The 19908-nt window shown below is 44.5% G+C and overlaps 5 protein-coding genes across 5 annotated transcripts; 2 read left to right on the forward strand and 3 right to left on the reverse strand.

The window, feature by feature from the left end:
• Positions 1–2321: 2321 nt before the first annotated feature.
• On the forward strand, positions 2322–2960 carry LOC128711879 (dynactin subunit 5). The gene is made up of 2 exons (XM_053806765.1): positions 2322–2669; positions 2748–2960. Exons 1-2 carry the CDS (start codon positions 2322–2324, stop codon positions 2958–2960), a joined length of 561 nt encoding a protein of 186 aa, XP_053662740.1.
• Positions 2961–3343: 383 nt separating this feature from the next.
• On the reverse strand, positions 3344–3538 carry LOC128714156 (translation machinery-associated protein 7 homolog). Its single transcript, XM_053809030.1, has one exon. It carries the CDS (start codon positions 3536–3538, stop codon positions 3344–3346), a length of 195 nt encoding a protein of 64 aa, XP_053665005.1.
• Positions 3539–6213: 2675 nt separating this feature from the next.
• LOC128715504 (cullin-1) lies at positions 6214–11156 on the reverse strand. Its single transcript, XM_053810409.1, has 11 exons — positions 11100–11156; positions 10873–10958; positions 8495–9079; positions 8067–8424; positions 7721–7984; positions 7293–7637; positions 7081–7212; positions 6928–7009; positions 6724–6850; positions 6432–6651; positions 6214–6354 (listed from the first exon to the last, which is right to left on the reverse strand). The coding sequence occupies exons 1-11, from the start codon at positions 11154–11156 to the stop codon at positions 6274–6276; spliced, it is 2337 nt and encodes a 778-aa protein (XP_053666384.1). The 3' UTR covers positions 6214–6273.
• A 1644-nt stretch (positions 11157–12800) lies between these two features.
• LOC128714634 (hepatoma-derived growth factor-related protein 2) lies at positions 12801–15450 on the forward strand. The gene is made up of 9 exons (XM_053809509.1): positions 12801–12881; positions 13044–13099; positions 13208–13355; positions 13825–13905; positions 14095–14512; positions 14579–14716; positions 14803–14984; positions 15052–15178; positions 15281–15450. Exons 1-9 carry the CDS (start codon positions 12801–12803, stop codon positions 15448–15450), a joined length of 1401 nt encoding a protein of 466 aa, XP_053665484.1.
• A 2316-nt stretch (positions 15451–17766) lies between these two features.
• Positions 17767–18979, reverse strand: LOC128714743 (uncharacterized). Its single transcript, XM_053809623.1, has 4 exons — positions 18910–18979; positions 18524–18658; positions 18108–18438; positions 17767–18037 (listed from the first exon to the last, which is right to left on the reverse strand). The coding sequence occupies exons 1-4, from the start codon at positions 18977–18979 to the stop codon at positions 17767–17769; spliced, it is 807 nt and encodes a 268-aa protein (XP_053665598.1).
• Between the last annotated feature and the right edge of the window lie 929 nt (positions 18980–19908).

Below are 19908 nucleotides of genomic sequence, written 5' to 3' on the forward strand. Positions count from 1 at the left end.
GGTCAATCAAATCTCATAAACAGAACGTTAAGGATCATCGTCATCATCATCATCATGATAAGAATTCATATCCATTCCGTGCGCAGCCGTGAAGGTTGGACACTCGTCCATTCCCCGAGAGGGCAGCATGAATAGATTATTTAAGCTGTGTAGAAAGTAGAGACAAACCGGTCTTCTTCTAACTGTCCTCATTTGCTGTATATAATACCAACCTCCATTGTAGTAAGGCGTCGCGTCCAAGCGCGACAAAACCCCGTTAGTAGTAGTAGTAGGAGTAGCAGTACCGGTGTGAAGAAACAACGGCGTCAGAAGGAAGTTATTTATTATTGCTAGATAGTCGCAACAACGTCTTTTTTATACACGAAAAAAAAAACAAGGGTCAAAGATTAACAATGCAGAAGCGATGCGCTCGACAACAACCCCAACACCAATCAGTAATTGCTAAACAAAAAAAAACATAACAGAAAGGATGTGGATAGTGCTGTTAACACGGTGTACTAATACTTATTCCGAACAAACCGATACTTGTTGTAACTTCGACTTCATATCTGTTGGTTTGTTTCATATCGTTTTCTCAAGGTGACTAAATGTCCATCGGGCATTGAATTATTGCTAACCGCCTTGTCCTTCTTTTTCGGATAAAACAAATTTTCCATCCCGTCTGTTTCGTTCATCGTACACTCTGTTCGTCAATAATACTACCGCTCGACGTATCGTAAACCTGTTATATAGAAAGCTGTCTAGCAAAACAAAACGTACTACTCCCTGCATAATAAAGGAAGTAATCAACTGACTACGGGAGACTTCAAGTATGTGTTACTATCCGAAACATTAGCGATCAGAATCGTCGGGAGTTGGAGGATTGCTGAAATGTAATAAATCAGCTGGCAGCAATGGACCGGTGGAAGAATGCTGTCCAGTTCCAAGAATAGGTTCGACTAACTCCTGCAACCTAGAAGCCTTCAACAGGACACACAATGCAGCAAATATATTCCACTCTGATATGATCAGCAGTCCTCTGTGGTAATAAGCCTTGGATGGGTGGAATAGGTTTCCTGACGATGGGTCAAAACCCGAAGAATGTGATGGATGAGGCACCAGATGAGAATGCCGGACTCATACTTCGTAGGAATTCGGTGAATGGAACAAGTGGAGCTAAACTTGTGGAATATTTTTTAGCATCCGGAGGTGGAAGAGATCATGTTCGGACGCAATTTCTTGGATGCGGATTGGTCACCTATCCATGTCACCACGATGGGGCATAGAAGAAGAAATAAAATTCTTGCTGTCCATTAGTTTCACTTCCATTTCGATTCTTTTTGGTCAAATCAGTTGATACAGTTTTAGGGGGTTATTCCGTAGTTCGGAGCCCTTATTTTATTACTCCCTCCTTCTTTGTTGGGACTAGGTCGCTCTTCGGTCCTCCTTGGGGTTGTAGTGAGATGTTCGTCGGTTGACGGGGAAACGATAACTAACTTTTCGTTCGGACATGCCACCGCTTTTATATTGTGCTGGCCATGTCTCGAACTTTGCTGTCTCCTTTCGTGTTTGATCCTGTCTGTTTTTAGTTTGTTCGAGTATTCCTTCGTTCCTTTCCTACAAACAAGGATCTTATTGTTCTAGCCTTACCGGTTGTCTAGTTTGGGTTTTACCTCGGAACAATGGACTGATTGTATTCGTCGTGTCCAGGCAAAACTTCCCTACTAGCAATTTGTTTAGTACCCTCTTTTTTGCCTAGGTGGCGCTATTTAGTGTCTTGGCTATTTGCGATGCTCTGGTCGCCACACAGTATTCGTTTTCTTTATTCCCTTGGTTGACGTGAAAACACGGATCATTTCCGGAGGATTTTCATCACGCTCAGCTCACTCAGCCTAGACACAAACCATCTCCTAATTATACCGATACGGTTGCTGTCGGTGTAACTCATAATTTACCGACAAACATGTCGGTGAAACTGATGCATGTGTTTATTGTAAGTGCTAAATTTAATTTACACAGTGCCATTAGTTGTTACTGTTTCGTCTGTATTTAGCGGAATCGCATTTAAATCATAATTTGTTCTGCTTTTCATATGTTTCATGGTGTTGTTTTCACCTGATGCACGAATTTACACCAAACTGTCAAAACACGAAGCGGATGAAAATGCCATGAACCGACCTCCTTTTTATCCGCTTCAAGATTTGTTGTGGAAAGTTGTGGAATTGTTTAGGGTCTGCTTGTCCGTAGATTTATGGAGTAAAGTATGTATCATTTTTGTCGACATTGTTACGGCTAAATTACCCATTATCTTACGATTCGCTTTGTCTATCATTTGGCCAGCGATGGAAGCCCTCAATACGTACTACAGCAAGGAAGAGTACGTGGAAACTGCATCCGGGAACAAGGTTAGTCGCCAGACGGTACTGTGCGGCTCACAAAACATCGTACTACATGGCAAGGTAATCGTGCAGAGTGGAGCCATCATTCGTGGAGATTTGGCTGCCGTACGCACTGGGAGATACTGTGTCATTTCGAAGGGATCCGTTGTTCGACCACCGTACAAACAGTTTAGCAAGGGAGTGGCATTTTTCCCACTTCAAATCGGTGATCATGTGTTTATTGGTGAGGGTGCCGTTGTGTCTGCGGCATCGATCGGATCGTACGTTTACATTGGCAAGAACGCTGTGATAGTGAGTAGAAGAAGAAACTCGTGAATATCAATACATCACATGGTTTATAACTTACCTTTGATCCCACCCACCCCACAGGGTCGTCGATGCATACTGAAGGACAACTGTATTGTCGAGGATGGAGCAATAGTTCCTCCGGAAACGACAATTGCCAGCTACATGCGCTACACCGCCGACGGAAGGATTGAGGGTGGCCAAGGTAATCCCGATTTCGTTCCTCACGCCATGCTAGACTTGATGATTGAATTCACCAAATCGTACTACGATCATTTCGTGCCGGCACCCAACTGACGACAACGTGAACTCTCGGCTCCTCCTCCGAGAGTTCCTCGTGTGCAATGAAAGAATCCTTTTCCCTCACAAGCATTTCCACAGCAATCTGTAAGCGTCGTTCATTAACAACTAATCTTAATCTATCAACACATATTTATTCGAAGAGAAAATAAACAAATCGGTACAACTGTTAGGCGAAAAAGTTTATTTACCAATAGATCATGAACCACAAAGTCCGTCACGGTACGGTAAAAACGGAAAGTTGTAGCTTAACATATAAAAACGGTCCGCGTACAGCAAAAACGAGTGCATGCCGAGAACCTCACCTCCGGGTCATCGAATGAAGTGGCAGCGGCAATAGAAGGTTGTTGTTTCGCTTCGTACCAGCTCCATCGGTAAGATCACTTCTTTCCCGACTTCTTGATACCACCCTGAAGCAGCGCGCCTCCCTTGGAAGCCTTCTGTTTAGCCGCATCGAGCGCTTTCTGTTGCTCCTTCTGCTTCTGTTTGAACGCCACATCGTCGTCGTCCATTTCCGACTGCTCCTTTTTCGGTGCCTTCAGAGGCTTCTTTTTACCACCCTCGCGACCACTCATGGCTACAAATCGATTACCAGATTCAATATTTAGGCAAGTTTTCACAGCAAGTTTATAATTTGAAGCGTTTTTGGATGAAAATTTACCTGTTCTAGTGAAGAGAGAAAATGCTTAAAAATGCGTTTGCTCGCTGTTGGGTTCAGCTTGATTTGACGTTTCGTGTTGACAGCTGACCATACGCAGTGACACCCGACCAGGTCATGTTGACTGACAGTTCCACAAACAATATGTCTGATTTATTTTAAAAAGTAGTGCATATCAGTGGCAGCCGTAAGATACCGGTGGCGATTGAATTCCAGAGATCATAGCTCGTCGAAGAGATACAGTGACTCGCGTGCCATAGGGGCCAGATAGAATGGAGCTTGCTGGAGATCAGATATATGAAAAAGGATGTCAACAAAGACAGTAAAACTTCCCCTAAATGGAACGGTGAGCTGACCATGTGATCGACGATTTAAACGGAACTTTAAAAAGAAACCATAAATTATAGGACCAGCACAACGCGTGGCAACCTGCATCTAGTTGTTTAGATCCTTTGTTTTATTCTCTTCATTGGCTGGATCGATGATACACGAGTAATTTCTGTTGTGATGAGTTCTGGTATGCAGTAATTTTCCTTCCTTGTATTAACCAAGCCAATCGTAGCCCAGTTATTCTTACTCTCTAGGCATTTCTTGATTTTTTTTCCTTTTTTCACTAACCCCAGTTGTTGCAAGAACAGATAGGGGGGACACGGTTGAATAGAGTCTACAGATGAACCGAGATGAATTTTGTTATTAAAGCTACACATTATAAATGAATTCAAGTACAAACACCGGTCAGGCCAGAACCGGATACTCTACCGCACGTACAGGATGACTGAGCGTACGACAAGCATGCGCGTTTGAATGCAACGGCGTGGGACCGCTGTATCCTTTAGGACCCTCTCTTAAGGATGAAGCGATATAATCTTGCATCTGTCTTCCAGGGAAAGAGTCTTTAGAGCTCATGTGTATCGACAAAAGTAAAAAAAAAAACGTAATACATGCATCTTCCGAGCGACTCCCATAACTTTCACACAACGTATCGTTTGTCAGAAATAGAAACAAAAATGAACCTATAAACAAGCGCGGTGTGATACAAATCAAGATTTAAGTCCAATCAATCTTAAAACAGAGTAACGAAACAGCTGGGACTGTGGCCGTGAGTGTGTGCCACATTTTAAGATTAACAAACTATAGTAACATTCAACACAAACATTACTCACATGCACATTAGGGAGTCAAATCCGGAAGCAGATCCCAACGCCACATACTGCTGTTAGCAAAGCTTTTTGTTTGTTTTAGGTATTTTTTTCTCTACATTATCGGTACGCTGCAGTAAGCCGACAAGGTACGTTTCCAAAAATTCAGCTAAAATCACATAACAAAACAACCTGAACTAAACAAAACCTTGCATTTTGGCTGCCTGGCATGTGCCTTGATTTACCGGCAAATCAGTGCTGCACATGGGATGAAGAACCGAATGGTCTAAGTTAACATATTAGTGGCCCAGCAAACGGGAGTGGCTTGTTGTTGAGTCGTACGTTCGGTCCCTTCCAATAAAAAGTTTTACAAACAAAATTTACCTATAGTTCTATTCAAACTCTGATCGCACTGCTCTTTACAATGCACCATCCACACACATACATTACGCCCACTCGTTACTAGCTGCGCAGCCGATAATATCTGACACTGTTTCCTTAATTTTCGTTTATACCCAGCGTTCATCCTCCGATGGATGGCAAATCATTCATTCAGAGCGTGCACTACCAAATGATTCGTCCGCCTGTTTCTACTAAATATATAAATCTCTCTCTGTTTTATGTGCGTTCACACTAATGGGACTCTGTTGTCAGTTGTCATTGCAAGGGTCTGTTCTTGTTTTAGAAGGCTCCCATGGGTACTGCGAGAGGGCGGTTTGCACACAATCATAGGCTATTATCCTGTATGGAGTTTTGCAACTTTACATTTCTTGTTCTTGGCGTAACCGACCTACTAGGTCATATGCCTGCCATTTCCGGCTTACTAGACTTAATTTACCACGTAGCCAGGATGGTATGTCCTTGCTATGGACGATTGGTCCGGATGGGATTTTGGACCGGATCCTGTCGTGTGAAGATCGGCGCCGCTACCAATTCACCACCGGGCCGCGCAACTTTACACATTATAGCTTAATTGTTTTCGTACTAGGATTCAAATCGATGAGCGATTACGCTTATTCTACGACTGCTAGTTTAACATTACAAAAAGCTTGCATTTGCCATTCTTTTCTGTTATTTGACATTGTCTGTGACTTATATTACCCATCTGCACACGCTGTCTAGTCGAGGTTAGAACCCAGATCGCGTGGATAGTTTAATCGTGTATTGCCGTGTACTCGGCCTTTTAATGTCTCAAAAACGGCTGCTAACACGATCACGACGTGTTTTCTCTTTAATACATGTTAAACTAGCAGACGCAGGTAGACGCAAAGCTACCTTTATTAGAACCCTTACTATTGGTTTGCAAAGACGCTAAATCTAACTCCTCTTTATGCAGCGCTGTTCATCGCCTGTATACCTTTTTCTACTGTTTGCTCTGGCGTTATATTCTACCTTTTCATAGTGGCGTTCTTTTCATTAGAGTTTCAATAGTTGCGTACGCTCAGTTTTGGGATGCTTGATATTGAAAATACGTGTTTTAGATAACTACACTACTGATTAAAATTATCACTGATCAAGCCAGATAGCTGTAGGTATCCTTTTGTCCTTCCTGACGTTCCAGATATTCTTTCTCTATCAGAATATCGATACATTTCTATTCAGAACGGAAGAGAGTAAGAATGAACGTCAAAACTACGCATTACATCTGATGATGGGCTGTGCGGTACTTACCTTTATCACTTGAATCTTGGGCTTAAATCGTGTGGACAGTTGATTCAACACCTCGTTCACGAGCTGCGTGTGGTTGAGCATCTTTCGCATTTTCATTATACGCACGATTGCCGCCTGTATGAGTATCTTGCGATCTTCCTCAATGTTCTTATGAGTGGCTTCCTGCTCCACCTTCAGTTCCGACTTCAGCGGGAAGTTTATGTTGATGCGGAGTTTACGGCTGCAGGAATAAAGATTACGCGACACATTCGGTTCAATATTACCACCAATAAAGAAACAACGCTACACTTACTTTTTAAAGTCCTTGTTTAGCTCGATGGTTGAGTCCGGGTGAAGCTTTCCTTCGCCTTCGTAGCAATTAAGTAATTTTGTTTTCAGCAATATTGGAAGCACTTGTATAAGGTTCTCATTGTTGATACCTTTGCGAACGTGGGGAAGAGAATCGTTTAAATTAGTACAGAAACCTGGAGATAATGCAGCGCGAACCGGAATTTACCAGTGTTTTCTCCCAACTGTTTGATACTCCAGGCCGTTTCCTCATTGAATTGCAGCAAGACAGCCATTTGGAAGGTACTAGCCTATTTGGTTATGGAAAAAAAAACTTATCATTGTCTGTGCGCGATAACAGAAATCACACTCTGTACCATACCTGCAGTGTATATCGCATACGGAAACAGTTTGTAATGAGTTCGCCGCGGCACATATTGTACAACCAGTTCAGTTTACGGCCGGAATGTTGCTTGGCGTAGAAATTGTTGAATCGATGGACCGATTGTTCCAGCTGCAAAAAGTTAATTTCAACATAACGAAAACACATTAGCAAACATAAGTATATCGCCATTTCGCTATAGTTAATCGCACCTCGAACGGAAGGGAAAATGTGAAGCCCTGACCGAATGGCCACGAGCCGCTCGATAGCACCAGAATGCTGAAATCTATTTCGTTCTGTCCCGAGCTTCGCGTATCCCGCAGCTTCTCGTGATGCTTCCGGTACTGGTCGTTCAGATCCTTCGACACACCGATGTCCTGGAACATTCGCTGCAGCTTGCTGGTGTATTCGAAGCCACATGCCTGTTTCAGTTTCGATATCATCGATGCCTCCGCATCATCGCTGGCCGACATGTGTTGGCAAAGTCGTTTCGCCAGCATCTTGCTGTAAAACTTTTGGAAAACATCCTTGTCTTCGATGTATTTGAACACAACCATCTACAGCGCGGGAGCAGTAAGAATTGGGACGAAATATATATGTTAACATGGGTAACGACCAAACATGAGCATAACGCACATACCACTTGATTCAGCGTGTCCTCCAGTTCGGCCTCCTCAGGGTTTTTGCTAGATTTCTTCAGCAGTAAGTCACAATACTTAGCGAGCAGTTCTGGACTTTTGCTTGCGCTTCTGCTCAGCTCGGTTACAGCATTTGTGTTGATGAATTTGCCGCACGCCTTATCGAGCGCCGCCACGAAACCGCTGTCGTTGTTAAAAGCAGTAAGTACTAATGCGTTGTATTTCTTGTGTACTTCCAGAATGGTTTGGACGTAAATTTTAGGATCCTTTTTGGAAAGAAACAGAAAAAAAACAAACATCATTATTGGCACATGTTCGCTTCACTGCTTCGCGTGCTATAATGCTTACATTTACAGCAGAATCGCCACACTTCTCTATAGCCGCCAGACCCTGATTGTGGATGTGTGTTTCTAGGATCTCCTTCAGTTCGAATAGACCCGCCTTGATGCGAGCGACCAACGAATACATCCGGCCCAGATCTTGGTTCTTGTCCGAGTTCAGCAAGTTCTGGAACTCGGTCCGGAACTGATCGAGATGATTGTGAATCAGCACACGTTCACACTTCTCCGCTAGTCGATCCAATGTACTTTCATGCAGGTAAACCTGTACACGTTTCTGCTCCTCGTTCAAACGCAACTCAACCCGCTTCATGTACTCCGTGACGGGATTTTCGCGCAAAAAGTCGGCACTTTCACGCGTATAGAATCTACAAACGAAGGCAAACATCTTATTAGTATCTGACATGACAAAATGCCAAAATCTCGCAGTTATCATACCGTTCGGTGTCTTCGAGGAAAATGTTTTCAAAGCTTTCCTTGTACACGGACAGATTCTGGCCCTTTGCGTGCGGATCATCCTCGTTGAGTCCGAGCTCCACATAGCAGTTGATGACACCGGACACCAGCCTGGAGTTGATCGTTTCTCCATTGCGCTCACGCTCGATCAGCTTCAGTACGGCGTTGGTCACTTGCTTGTTCAAATGCTTGAACAAATTGCCCCGCCAGGTTACCAGCGCCAGTTGATAGATTTCGTACACGTCCTTCCGGCCCTCCTCGCATTCGCGCTTCACCCAGTGTCGGTTGAGGTAGGCGCAGACACCGTTCAGCACCTTGCTCGAGAACTGATAATCCTCCCAGCGCTTGGTGTAGAAGTTTAGCACTTCCTCGCCCATCAGATCGATCCCATTCTGGTGCAACCGGACGAGATAGTTCTCGAGGAACTCCTTCAACCGTTTGTACAGCTCCTGGCCGACCAGCTGGGCACCGCCCGGCGGTACGCTAATGCCCTTTTTCGATACCTTCGACGAGCCCGTGCGGGAATTCGGCTGCTGGTGTACACTCGTGCAATAATTGTAGACATGTCTGCAATGCAGTAAAAGTTAATGAGAAACGCGAAATGGGCAATTATTTCAATATCTGATAAATTATATTTAATGCGAATAATCTATCAACATGTTTAAGAACTCTTCAATTTCAATTAATAAACGGGAAATCGAATCAACAGAACCATCACATTTAGAAACTATGCTTAGCTAAACGAAAAACAGGCAAAGGAACTTTTCTGTTGTTCTGTATATTATGCTTCAACAGCATTACCATGACAACCATTTGCATGCTAGTTTCTTGACAAACAAACACCTTCTACCTTTTATGTCAGTTTGGCAGTGGAAGCAGTTTCATTGTGCTTCACATTGCATTGTACCGCAGCGTTTCATTGTTTTGGGAACAGAAAAAATCAGCAGCAATTGCAAGGCTTTGTGTCTCGTCACTTCAGAAGCAATAGCGAACTCCTATGTGAATCAACGCTTCACGGCTACGACGTATTTCAGCTTATGTTTGACCATCACAACCGGGTGTGCCGGTTACGGCGGTAAAATTCCAATCAGGAAAATAGAAACTTTAAAAATAGATCATCACACATTCGATGGCAACAGCATACACATATGCGCACGGTGCACTGATCTCTATAGGAAATTAAATTCGCTTTGATCGTTTGTGCAGTGGCATCAATATGCAACATTGGGAATCAACATTCTACCGCACTAAAAGAAAAGGGATCGCACTCACGCTCTAGTGTAGGTGATAAACATGCGATACAACGGCATTAAACGCGGCAATGCAACGCAAGTGCAGTAACACTTTTAAATTGGCACTAAAACACTTCCACGATGATACATTAGCCTAGAAAAATTAAAACTAGTCTTCAAACATTTTCCATAGCGCTCATATGTTGGGCCAGCTTATTGGACAAAAGTTCCCCATCGTCGCTACGTGATGCGTAGTGTACTTTAGGGAAACGACTCTGTGACGTTTTTTCCTTCCCCACAAAGCACTACTACTACACGGTGCTGTCCAATAGGACAAAACCGCAAAACCTTGCCTTCCGCATTGGTAGTCTCGTTACGAACTTGTTGTGAGACGAACGATTGTATTTTTATTGCTGTTTTTAGCCTCAATCCCGGCCGCACACAAACATACCGTGACAAAAGGTGAGCATGTTGCACATCACTTTTTTTATACCCACATACACACGCATGCACAATCAACTTAAAACACCTTAAAGAGTAAACCTGATAGCTACCACCGTGCAAGGGCCCAGTGAGCTTTTGCGAGTAAAAATCCCACACTATGCATGGTTGGTGGTCGACAACAAAATACACAATCTTGCTCAGTAGGCGCGCTGAATGTGCATGCTTCTGAGGATTACTGCTACTTTACAAACTGTTTGTACTCTGATCACAACCCACCAAACGACTTCTGTTATTTCTCACTGTCCCATGGACTGCAGCTCTGTATCTCCTTCATGCTATGTTCAGCCCGTTGCATATTGCAACTACAAGAGGTCAAGGAAAGACACAAACGAAGGGTTGCTCGAACTCAATTTTGCGTCATAACACGACACCGTGTCTCCTATGTTCTGACCTTTCATATGCTACAATGCACACACATCCACACACATTCACTGTTTAAGCTGCGTTACGCATATCCAGCACGATCAACACAAAACCAGAAAAACGCACTGTCTCAACCCGATTAGCGACATTCACAACATTCATTTCCGGATCGGTTACAGGGAATGAAGTAAAAAAAACACACACACACACAGAGAAACACACACAACTATCTACACTGATCACTTCCGGTTTGGCACTTACGTGTACAGTTCCATGTAGCGCGCGATGCCCAAACTCAGTTCGCCTTTGTACACCTGCTTTATCCCTGCTTCTAGATCGGTCCATATCTGCGAGGTATTTAATGTTCGTTCGTTGCCCATCCGCGCATCGACAGCAACCGAGATCCAGACAGGTGCAGTAACAGAAAGAAACAATGGCGTTTTACAACATTGCAATACGAAAACCATATTTATCCAGTGGCTACTTACCTCTTCAAGATTAATATTCTTAAGCCCGGTAGCCCCATGGGAGTTTAGTTTAGACATTGGATCCAAGGGCCTACGATGTTTCGCTGCCTACTGCGTTGTGTGTTTTTAGCCGTTCCTTGAAGTTACCGAATGAAATTACTCTGCAGCCTCTTCAACACAGCTTATTTACACGATGTAGCACCAGACAGACCCTAGGCAGTTCTGTGTTGCGTTTTCGTCATCATCATTGACCCATTGGCAAGATAGGGACCATTATGGAATCGCACAGAACAATGGAAGAAAATAACACAGTGTAAAAGTAAAATTAGATTAGCCACCGTGTTTCGGAAAGCTGGGACGAAATCTTATCTCTAGTTTATTCCGTATCGTCAGCAAAAACAAAAAACGGAGGGGGCATTTTTGCGAGCTGGTATAACAATTCGCTTTTGTTTTGCGCTTCTCACACCATATTCCGTCCAACCTTTCCGAGGGCTTTCGGCTGGCTTTCGAGACAGCTTACATCAGTGTCGGTCGTAAGCGCACTGTTTCATCAGCAATTCACTGTCGCCGAAGGATTTGCCACTGCACACAAGACACTTTTTCACGCCTAACATGGACCCCTGGTCCTGGACACAAATGGATGAAACCAAAAATTTTCTCCAAGCCCAGTTTCCGTTGCTTCGAGCGTTTTTGTTTCGGATCGCATAGCCTGTTTGGTGTGGAGGGGGAGGTTCACAGCTATGTTGCTACACACAATAGGAAGTGTGTGCAATAGTAGGAAAGGGAAAGGCAAGAAAAAAAATCCATGTCCTCCTTACCCGTGTTTCGTCGCAATTATCGACTGCTATTGCTACTTTCTTGACTGGCAAACGCGTCCGCTCCGATCGCCTGTACGTAATTTGGGTTGGGCGATGCTGTTAGCACCCTTTGCACACCAGTTTAAAAGCAAAACTTGAAAGAAAGAAGCCGTTTTTGGGCGAAAAATGACTTTCTTTCAGCTTCTGGCTCAGAGAAATCCAACCATTAAAAATGACAGCCTTTAGAAAAACACTTCATGCCTTGGATTGGTGCTGCCTGATGAACGAGTGACGAAACGCTACGGCAACGCTTCAATCGTCCGACGAGCAAGGTGACAGCCGTGCCCCTAAACTGTCAAATGTCAATTTAAATAAAAAAATAGAAATGGTTTGGTTGGTGGTAAAAACAAATAATCCACCATTAACACGCTACCTTAGCTGCTTTTGCAAGACAAATTATATTTTTGAACAGATTATTTGCTTTAAATTATGCCCAATTCATTGTATTTCCTTTTCAATTCTCAACCTGCCATGCCAATCGGCAAGGGAAGGCGAAAAGCGGGATGCTCAACCCTGACCGCATAGACGTCAATTTGTCGGCGGTAATCTGGCCGAGAAGGCGAACAGGGTGATTTTTTTAGCGACTCCAGGCGAAAAACTGCCAAAGTAGTCTTGTGTTTGGTACGGAGTTATAACGTTTATAACATCCTCCTTTTTTCAAGCAACAACTACAGCATCAGCGAAACGCGGCAATTGTGATCTAAGCTTTATCGTTCGCGTTTGGAAAGAGCAGTGGAGTGGCGTTTTGTTCGTCTTTGCTTGGAAGAACAGCTTGAAGGGCACGTAGGGATTATTGTGCCGCAAAGAGAGCAAAGAAACGCTCTGTTTTAACGCCGCGTAAACAAACTTTGCCACAGCCAGCACGATGGTGGCGTCCAAAAAATCTTTCGAAGTCGGCGATTTGGTGTTCGCCAAGGTGAAGGGCTATCCGTTCTGGCCCGCGAAGGTATGAAGAAATAAAATGGTTCGCCACATCCGTACATTAGGAGACGCGTTGGTCGGTTCTTCCGCGAATCTGACAAGCGTACGATTAATGGTCCATGTCTCTCACCGCTTCCATATCTTTTCTTTTCCGCCATGTACCACTTTCTGTGTGACACTCCAATAGATCACGCTGATTGGCAAAAGCAAAGACACAGTCTACTTCTACGGCACGGGTGAAGTGTAAGTAAAGCGGCTGGTAAACACCCTGGGGTAGCACCCCGGTGTGCGCGGCGCCATTTATGTAAGATGTGGCAAAATCAGACCTCCTTTGCTCTTGTTCCATTTTAGCGGAAATGTCAAGAAGGGCGACATGTGCCCGTACGAATCTTCGAAGGAGAAGTTTTCGACGGAGAAGTTCATGAAACGCAAGGGCTTTAAAGAGGCGTTGATGCAGATTGAGTCTGCCTTGAGCGGCGAAGATCCAAGCCCCGTAAGTGTGAGTGTTTGGAAAAAATGGACGAAGAAGGCAAAGGTTACGAATAAGGTTGCGGATAACGGTACTAGAGCGCGCTCGGCTTCAGTTTAGGTTGCGGAGATGCTTCTTCCCTCAGTTATGTTACTTCCGTTTTGATCTAAACGGGGGGTATAAAATCGAATCCGATTTAGATAACTGATGTGTTTCGTTTGATTTCATCATACAAACCAGAGCTTATGAGGAAACAGAACAAAATTTTACATATTTATGATTAACACGTTCAGCGCCGCATCACCCGAATTCGGGTGATACCAATGGTTACCGCTTGGCCGTATCACCCAAAAAATGGGTGATATGCTATACAAAAAGGCAAGTAAGCTTTGACAGCGGCCCCACGGTAACTATTGCGACTTTTGACACGGCAACGAACATGTTAAGAATCTAACAAACTGAAGAATGAAATGGCGCTGTTTTATTCCCCTTGTCTTAGCTTGCATTTGACGTAGCGGCTGTTCAGTCGGGAATGGATGATACGTTGGAATCACAGCAAACATCAATTTCCGCTGCTGAGGCAAGTAAAGTAGAAAATGGCAGCAATACACCTAACCAAACTAACCCGCCAGGTCTACAGTTGTGCATTGAAAGCATTTTACGCACGATTTGACAGTTCTAGCTGAATGTTACTGAACTGTAGACCGCCTGGTAACCAGACAGCTTTTTGACCGGTGTTTCAATATGCTTCTCGTACCCTGTTTTACAGACCACCTTCAATGAGTCGCAATTATCGGCAAATTCAACCGCGTACAACGTTAACAAAGTAAAGCCCGAAGTGTTTGAAAACGAAAATGCCAGCACCCCACAAACCGCCGTATCTCACACAAAAGCTAGCGCCACAAAGAAAGTGTCCGCTGCACTTGCAACGGCCACGAACAATGGTGCACAGAAGAAGGTGTTTGATTCGTCAGCGGCGCTTCAGGACGCGAGTGGTACGACCGATACGAAGGAAATCGTCAGCCAACGAGGAAGAAAAATCAAGCAGAAACGATTTTTGGATGGTGAAGATGACGAACCCAACACGACTGGAGGATCACCGCCTAAAAAGAAGGCAGCAAAGACGACGACCAAAGCGGCGCCCCTGTCTACTACGCCCGGCACGAAAAAGAACCAGGACGCTTTTGGTAGGCAATGGCGGATAGGCGGAATAGCATAAGCAAATGATTTGATAAACGTTGATTTGTTTGCAGATAAACTTGCTGACGAACGACTGTTTGTGCTGAAGCTCGAACGACAACTAGTGGAACTGAATCTGGAGATAAAATCCTCGGTAAAGCTGAATGGTGCCGATCCGGAACGGTGCGTTAAGCTGATGGAACAATATGAAAGTAAGCGTTGGTCGCGAGAGAGAAAGAAAGCGAGGTCTATTGTATGCATTTTCTAACATCGTCTCTTCGTTCCCGTCTCGTTCTAGATCTGACCGTTACTCCAACGATCCTGAAGAAAAACCCAAACTGTGTCGAAACGATGAAAAGGTTACGCAAATACGTCGGCAACGCGAAAGCGTGGAATCTGGATGATAAGCAAAAGCTGAAGTTTGACTTCCAAGCACAGCTAATACGACAAAAGGCAGAACAGATATATGCCCGCTTTAAGGTATGTTCCGTGTTCCGTGGTTGCAATGGTATATTAATCTAGCATCCAATCGTCTCTCACCTGGCAGGAAATTTTGGGAATGTCAGACTCGGAAATGCCTTTTTGGGATTGGTTTGTACAGCAGGTAAACACGTTCGAGCGGCGGACGCAGCACTTGACCCAAGAACAGCTATATCTGCTGGTCGATGAGAAAGGTAATAATAATAATAATAAGAAGCAGGATTCAAAGAGCGGGAGTGTATGATTTTTAGCAGCATGATTTATATACTTCTTACGATTTGTATATCGTATCTCAGAACTGGAAGACCACAACAATGAGAATATTAACCATACGACCAGTGCAACGCATAATGCGCAAGAGACGAAGACCCACAGCTTGACCGCGGAGGAAAATGAAGGTGCGGACGAAGGGTTCGATCCGGAGGCTACAGCACCTGAAGAAAGTACGACAAATGTTGGTGAATAGAAATGGGGCACGATGGGTTCTTATTATCAGCTACTATTACAAACAACAACTACTACTACAACTGCGGCACCCGAAAGCTGTCCCTCTCGCGTCACGTGCTACGTTTTGTATTGTCAATAATAGTGTATGGTGGACTTTTTTTTAATAGGTGAATTGGGATGTGCATTGGGATTGTTCGTTGCAATGTTGCTTTCTCCCTGTCCCAATCTTTTTACCTTTTTGCTTTTTCGGATACCGAAGATATCTACGGATTTTGTTTTCGTAGCCCTTTGTATTGTGTGAATTGCTCTAAAACACCTCAAATTCATTTCTTAGTTCATTTGCCTCGATTTTTTTTAAATCCCAAACACTATAAACGTTATAAATATTAAGTTTTTTTTTTATTATCCACACTTTCCTAATCGTCGTAAGTTTGAATATAAACAATCGTTAAAGGAGGACTATTCGTTTGTGTTTGCTGGAAACACCATATCAGTTAAGGACATGCATTTGGAACACTTAACTGATAATAATTTGTGTACTATAACGAAATAAAACTCCGGCACACCAACGCACTGGAAGGGAAGTTCAAACTTGGTATGGAAGTGGATGTTACACACAAACACACATATGGTACCAACAACAAGCATACAAAATAATGACAACCTCTCAACCTGGACGGCAGCAAACAGGCAAAGCAATATGAACATATGAAGTACGACCGATTCCCAAGTTTAGCTAGCGATGGAACAATAACTGCGGTACGGTAATGGAATTGGTCTGGAATGCTAAACGAAACACAGCCAGTTGTTTAGAGTTTAAGTTGCTTACTTTTCGCGCATGGACGTTGCGGGCCAGGCGTGCCATCTGGCATGCATCTCACCTCGGCTAACACGAACAAGCGAGATTAAGTTTCATACACGAAAATAAATTACACCTTTCACGACGGTTTACCGATCGTGAGCAGAATGGAATATGGCGTGAGAAGCGTATCTTACTATTAGCATTAAGAGATAAGGAATCATAGTTTCCAAGGGACTCTTGGTTCCGAATGTGAAGAATATTGGAAATCGACCAACGAATGAAACTTCCAAGGCACCGATGGGAAAGGCTTTACGGGTGCGGGATCTACAAGAAATGAGAGTACGTTACGAACCCGGAAGAAAGTTTAACCAAGAGATAGCAGGTCTGCTTAAGATAACTAGTTGCCAAAATAAGGATGGCGATTTGGTCAGTTATTAGCCAAAGCACCTTTCGTGGTGGACTCTTGGCTGCGTTTGAAAGGAAGATGCTCCGAACGATATCGCTCCAGCGACAAGCTCTACATGCTGTGCGATAAACTACTTATCCACTTAGCGACTTAGACTCGTTAAGGTCCGGTGGGTTGATCGTTTCATTAGAATGACAGCCCGATAAGTCCGTTTAGGTCCACATTGGCAGAGGAGACGTTTTGGGCCCAAATTGAGATGGAATTATCAAAGGTTCGTTAAGCTCAATGGTGGCCGCAATAAAAAAAGGTAATTGTTGAGCAGAGTAGAGGGGATGGGACCACACATTAACAAATTTCTGATCGACTAGGCTGGAATTCTTGAAGCGATTTAATCAATGTTGACCGGAAGTAGGGAAGGGGGCTTGGAGCTATTTCTCCCAACCTACGATAGACTGCTGATATTAGCTTAAATAAACCTCCTTTAACGACGAGCGTCAAACAGCCATACTTTATTTGCCATCACACTAACCTCATTCTTCGGAGAGCCTTGGAGCTCGGAGCCCCAAGCATCTGCTTGATTTGCGTACCGTTTGAGATTCTTTAAAGATTCGATTAATTCATTAAATATTAAGAGATTCAGGATTGTTTTTAAGAAGATGATTTAAATTAAAGGTTCCTTAAATATGCCATTTTTGACATTATTAATCATGGATGTTTAATGAATCTTTCGAATAAAGATTCAGATTCATTCCCACAGTTCAAAGATTTATGCACATTCATGAATCTGAATCAGATGTATTCAACTCTTCTTCCTCAATATCGGCACAACAACCTCAAGCAAGAGGTTAGGCCTGCCATATATGGAGGATTCTCCTGCGTACGGAGGATTCTCGCCCGGATGGGATTTTGGATCGGCCACCCCAAACTACGAAATCGCGACGAGTCTTTCGGCGAAATTAAAGCTCAAGGGAAACAGAATAAATGGCGCGAGTGCGGAAGTAGCTAAAGAGGCGTACGGTTGTGATTTATTGTTGTGTAACACTGTAGGCAACCTGCCTACACACGTTGGTGAAATATAACTTACTGTGTACTAATACTATTGCAATACTTATGCGCCACGCTCACGCTTACTCTTCCTCCTCTTCCTTCTTATCACTTTCGCCCTCGGCGGCAGGGGTTGTTTCCGGTTCCGTTGCACCTTCGGCCGGTTTCTGTACGCGATTCACCGACAGACCGAGCCAGTTCGAAATCATCGCAATGCCTTCGTCCGTCGATTCGCTCACTGCCGCCAGAATGTCGGCGGTGGAAAGATTGTCCAGTAGCGACAGTGCGGAAGTACTGTTGCCGGTTGCCGGTTTCTCTTCCGCTGTTGCTACCGGAGCGGATGTGTTTTCCTCACTTGAAGAAGCAACGAGAGAGAAATTAGCAACCCCAAAAACATGCTTTCCACATGGGCAGCAACACGTACCTTTCGCTAGGAATTTGTTCCTTAATCTGCTCCTCGGCTGATTTAATCACCTCCATGCCTTTCGGTCCCATCCGCAAGCAACCAAGCGGCAGCTCCATCTGCACGTCACCGAGCAGCATCGGTTCGAGCTGGAGGCATCCGCGCAGTCCTTCGTCCGTTGGCAGCAACTCGCTGAAGCGGGCACACATTTGCGCCAGGCTGGAAAACACATTCAGGCACGTCGGTGGCGGATCCGGGCCCTTCACGCGCTGGCTGAGCAGTACGCTATCGCCGTAGGATATATTCAGCGCGATACCCTCGTCGGCGGAAAGATACTTTAGCCGAACGCAGCCTACAAGTAACATTTGGAAGGAATGAGCATTGATTGTTTTTTTTTATCGGATATTTATGGGCTTCGAAGGGGGGGGCATTCGTACCAAGACCACCGAGATCGATGAGGGTCATGTTGAAGTCGATGCAGCAGAGACAGGACGGCCCATTACACAGGCAGTTGCTCGAATCGACTTCCTCCTCTTTGGCGCCCGCATCGTCGGTTACGAGCGCAAGATAATCTACAATAATAGGAAACAGTCAAGTAAAAATTTTTTCTTATCATTTTAAGGATCATTCTACTTTTCTCTAACGATCTCTAACAGGTTAAACAGAGTACAGCCTTCAATTTCTCTTCTTTTGGGCTGTTATTTTAAAATTAATACTAAGAAAATGTGAAGCCAATTGAGCAAACAATGCATTTTGTTCATATTTCGATTAGTCATATCTTGCAGTTTGAATCACGATCGACAACACGGAACAACACACTTACCGAGTATGCTGGCAGAGAGAGCGGCAGAGCATAAATAGGTCAGTAAGAGGAACAACAATAGTTTCTTCATTGTGTTTCCGAGGGTGTTTCGTGTTTTCCTTTGGCCCCCCGTCTGGCTGGTTTGTGTTGTATTTGCCTCTTAAGACTCGTTCGTTCTCTTCGGTCGCTTAAACACTCGTACGCATTCAACGGCACCCGTCGTACGGTTCCAGCACCTTCTATCAAAGCCGTCACCCACCCGTCACCCAAATCCCACTTCTTCGGGTCAATGTTACGCACACTGGTCAAGTTCACACTTTCACTCGCGTAAACAACCAATGTTTACGCACGCTTTGCGCGCCACACGTATAATTTCTACAAATTGTGCAAAGTTCACACTTCTTCGCTTGGGGAATTGGGAACTTATGACGCACCGGGTCACACAGCGGTTATCCGCGCCTTTGGGTTTGCGATCGAGAGAAATTGGAGAAATGAACCGTTTGGTTTGCCGTCCGGAACACGACTGCGACTAACCCGTTCCACGGCACGACCGGGAAAGCTTTTGCCTTTCTCCCTGCTACACCCACTCGCTCCCACGGTGCCTTTCCCGAACGATGACGAGATGAAATGATGCGATAGCAAACGAAGAAAGAAGCGGAGTCGAACACAACGCACACACACCGAGAGGTGGGAAGAAAAACGAGCTATGCAACACGCCATTAAACGGCGGAATGAGTGTGAACGGCTTGTGTGCGGGGAGGACCCAACAAGGACCGGTACCGGCACGAGTGCAACAGTCGTCACGAAAGAAATTCATTCACTGGCCCGATGTTCGTAGGGTTCGTCGCTGGTAGAACTAGTGCGCATTCAAGCTATTCGTTCGACTTCGACGGCACAAAACGAGGAGACGCGACTTTTCCTTCGAGGTTAACACCCTTTTCGTCCGGACCGGTACTGTGGAGATTGGTAGAGAACCAAGGGTGATGAAGATGCGCACGTAATTTTCATTCAGTGTCGCCG

The sequence above is a fragment of the Anopheles marshallii genome, chromosome 3 (assembly GCF_943734725.1).
Source record: "Anopheles marshallii chromosome 3, idAnoMarsDA_429_01, whole genome shotgun sequence".
Lineage (NCBI taxonomy): Eukaryota > Metazoa > Arthropoda > Insecta > Diptera > Culicidae > Anopheles > Anopheles marshallii.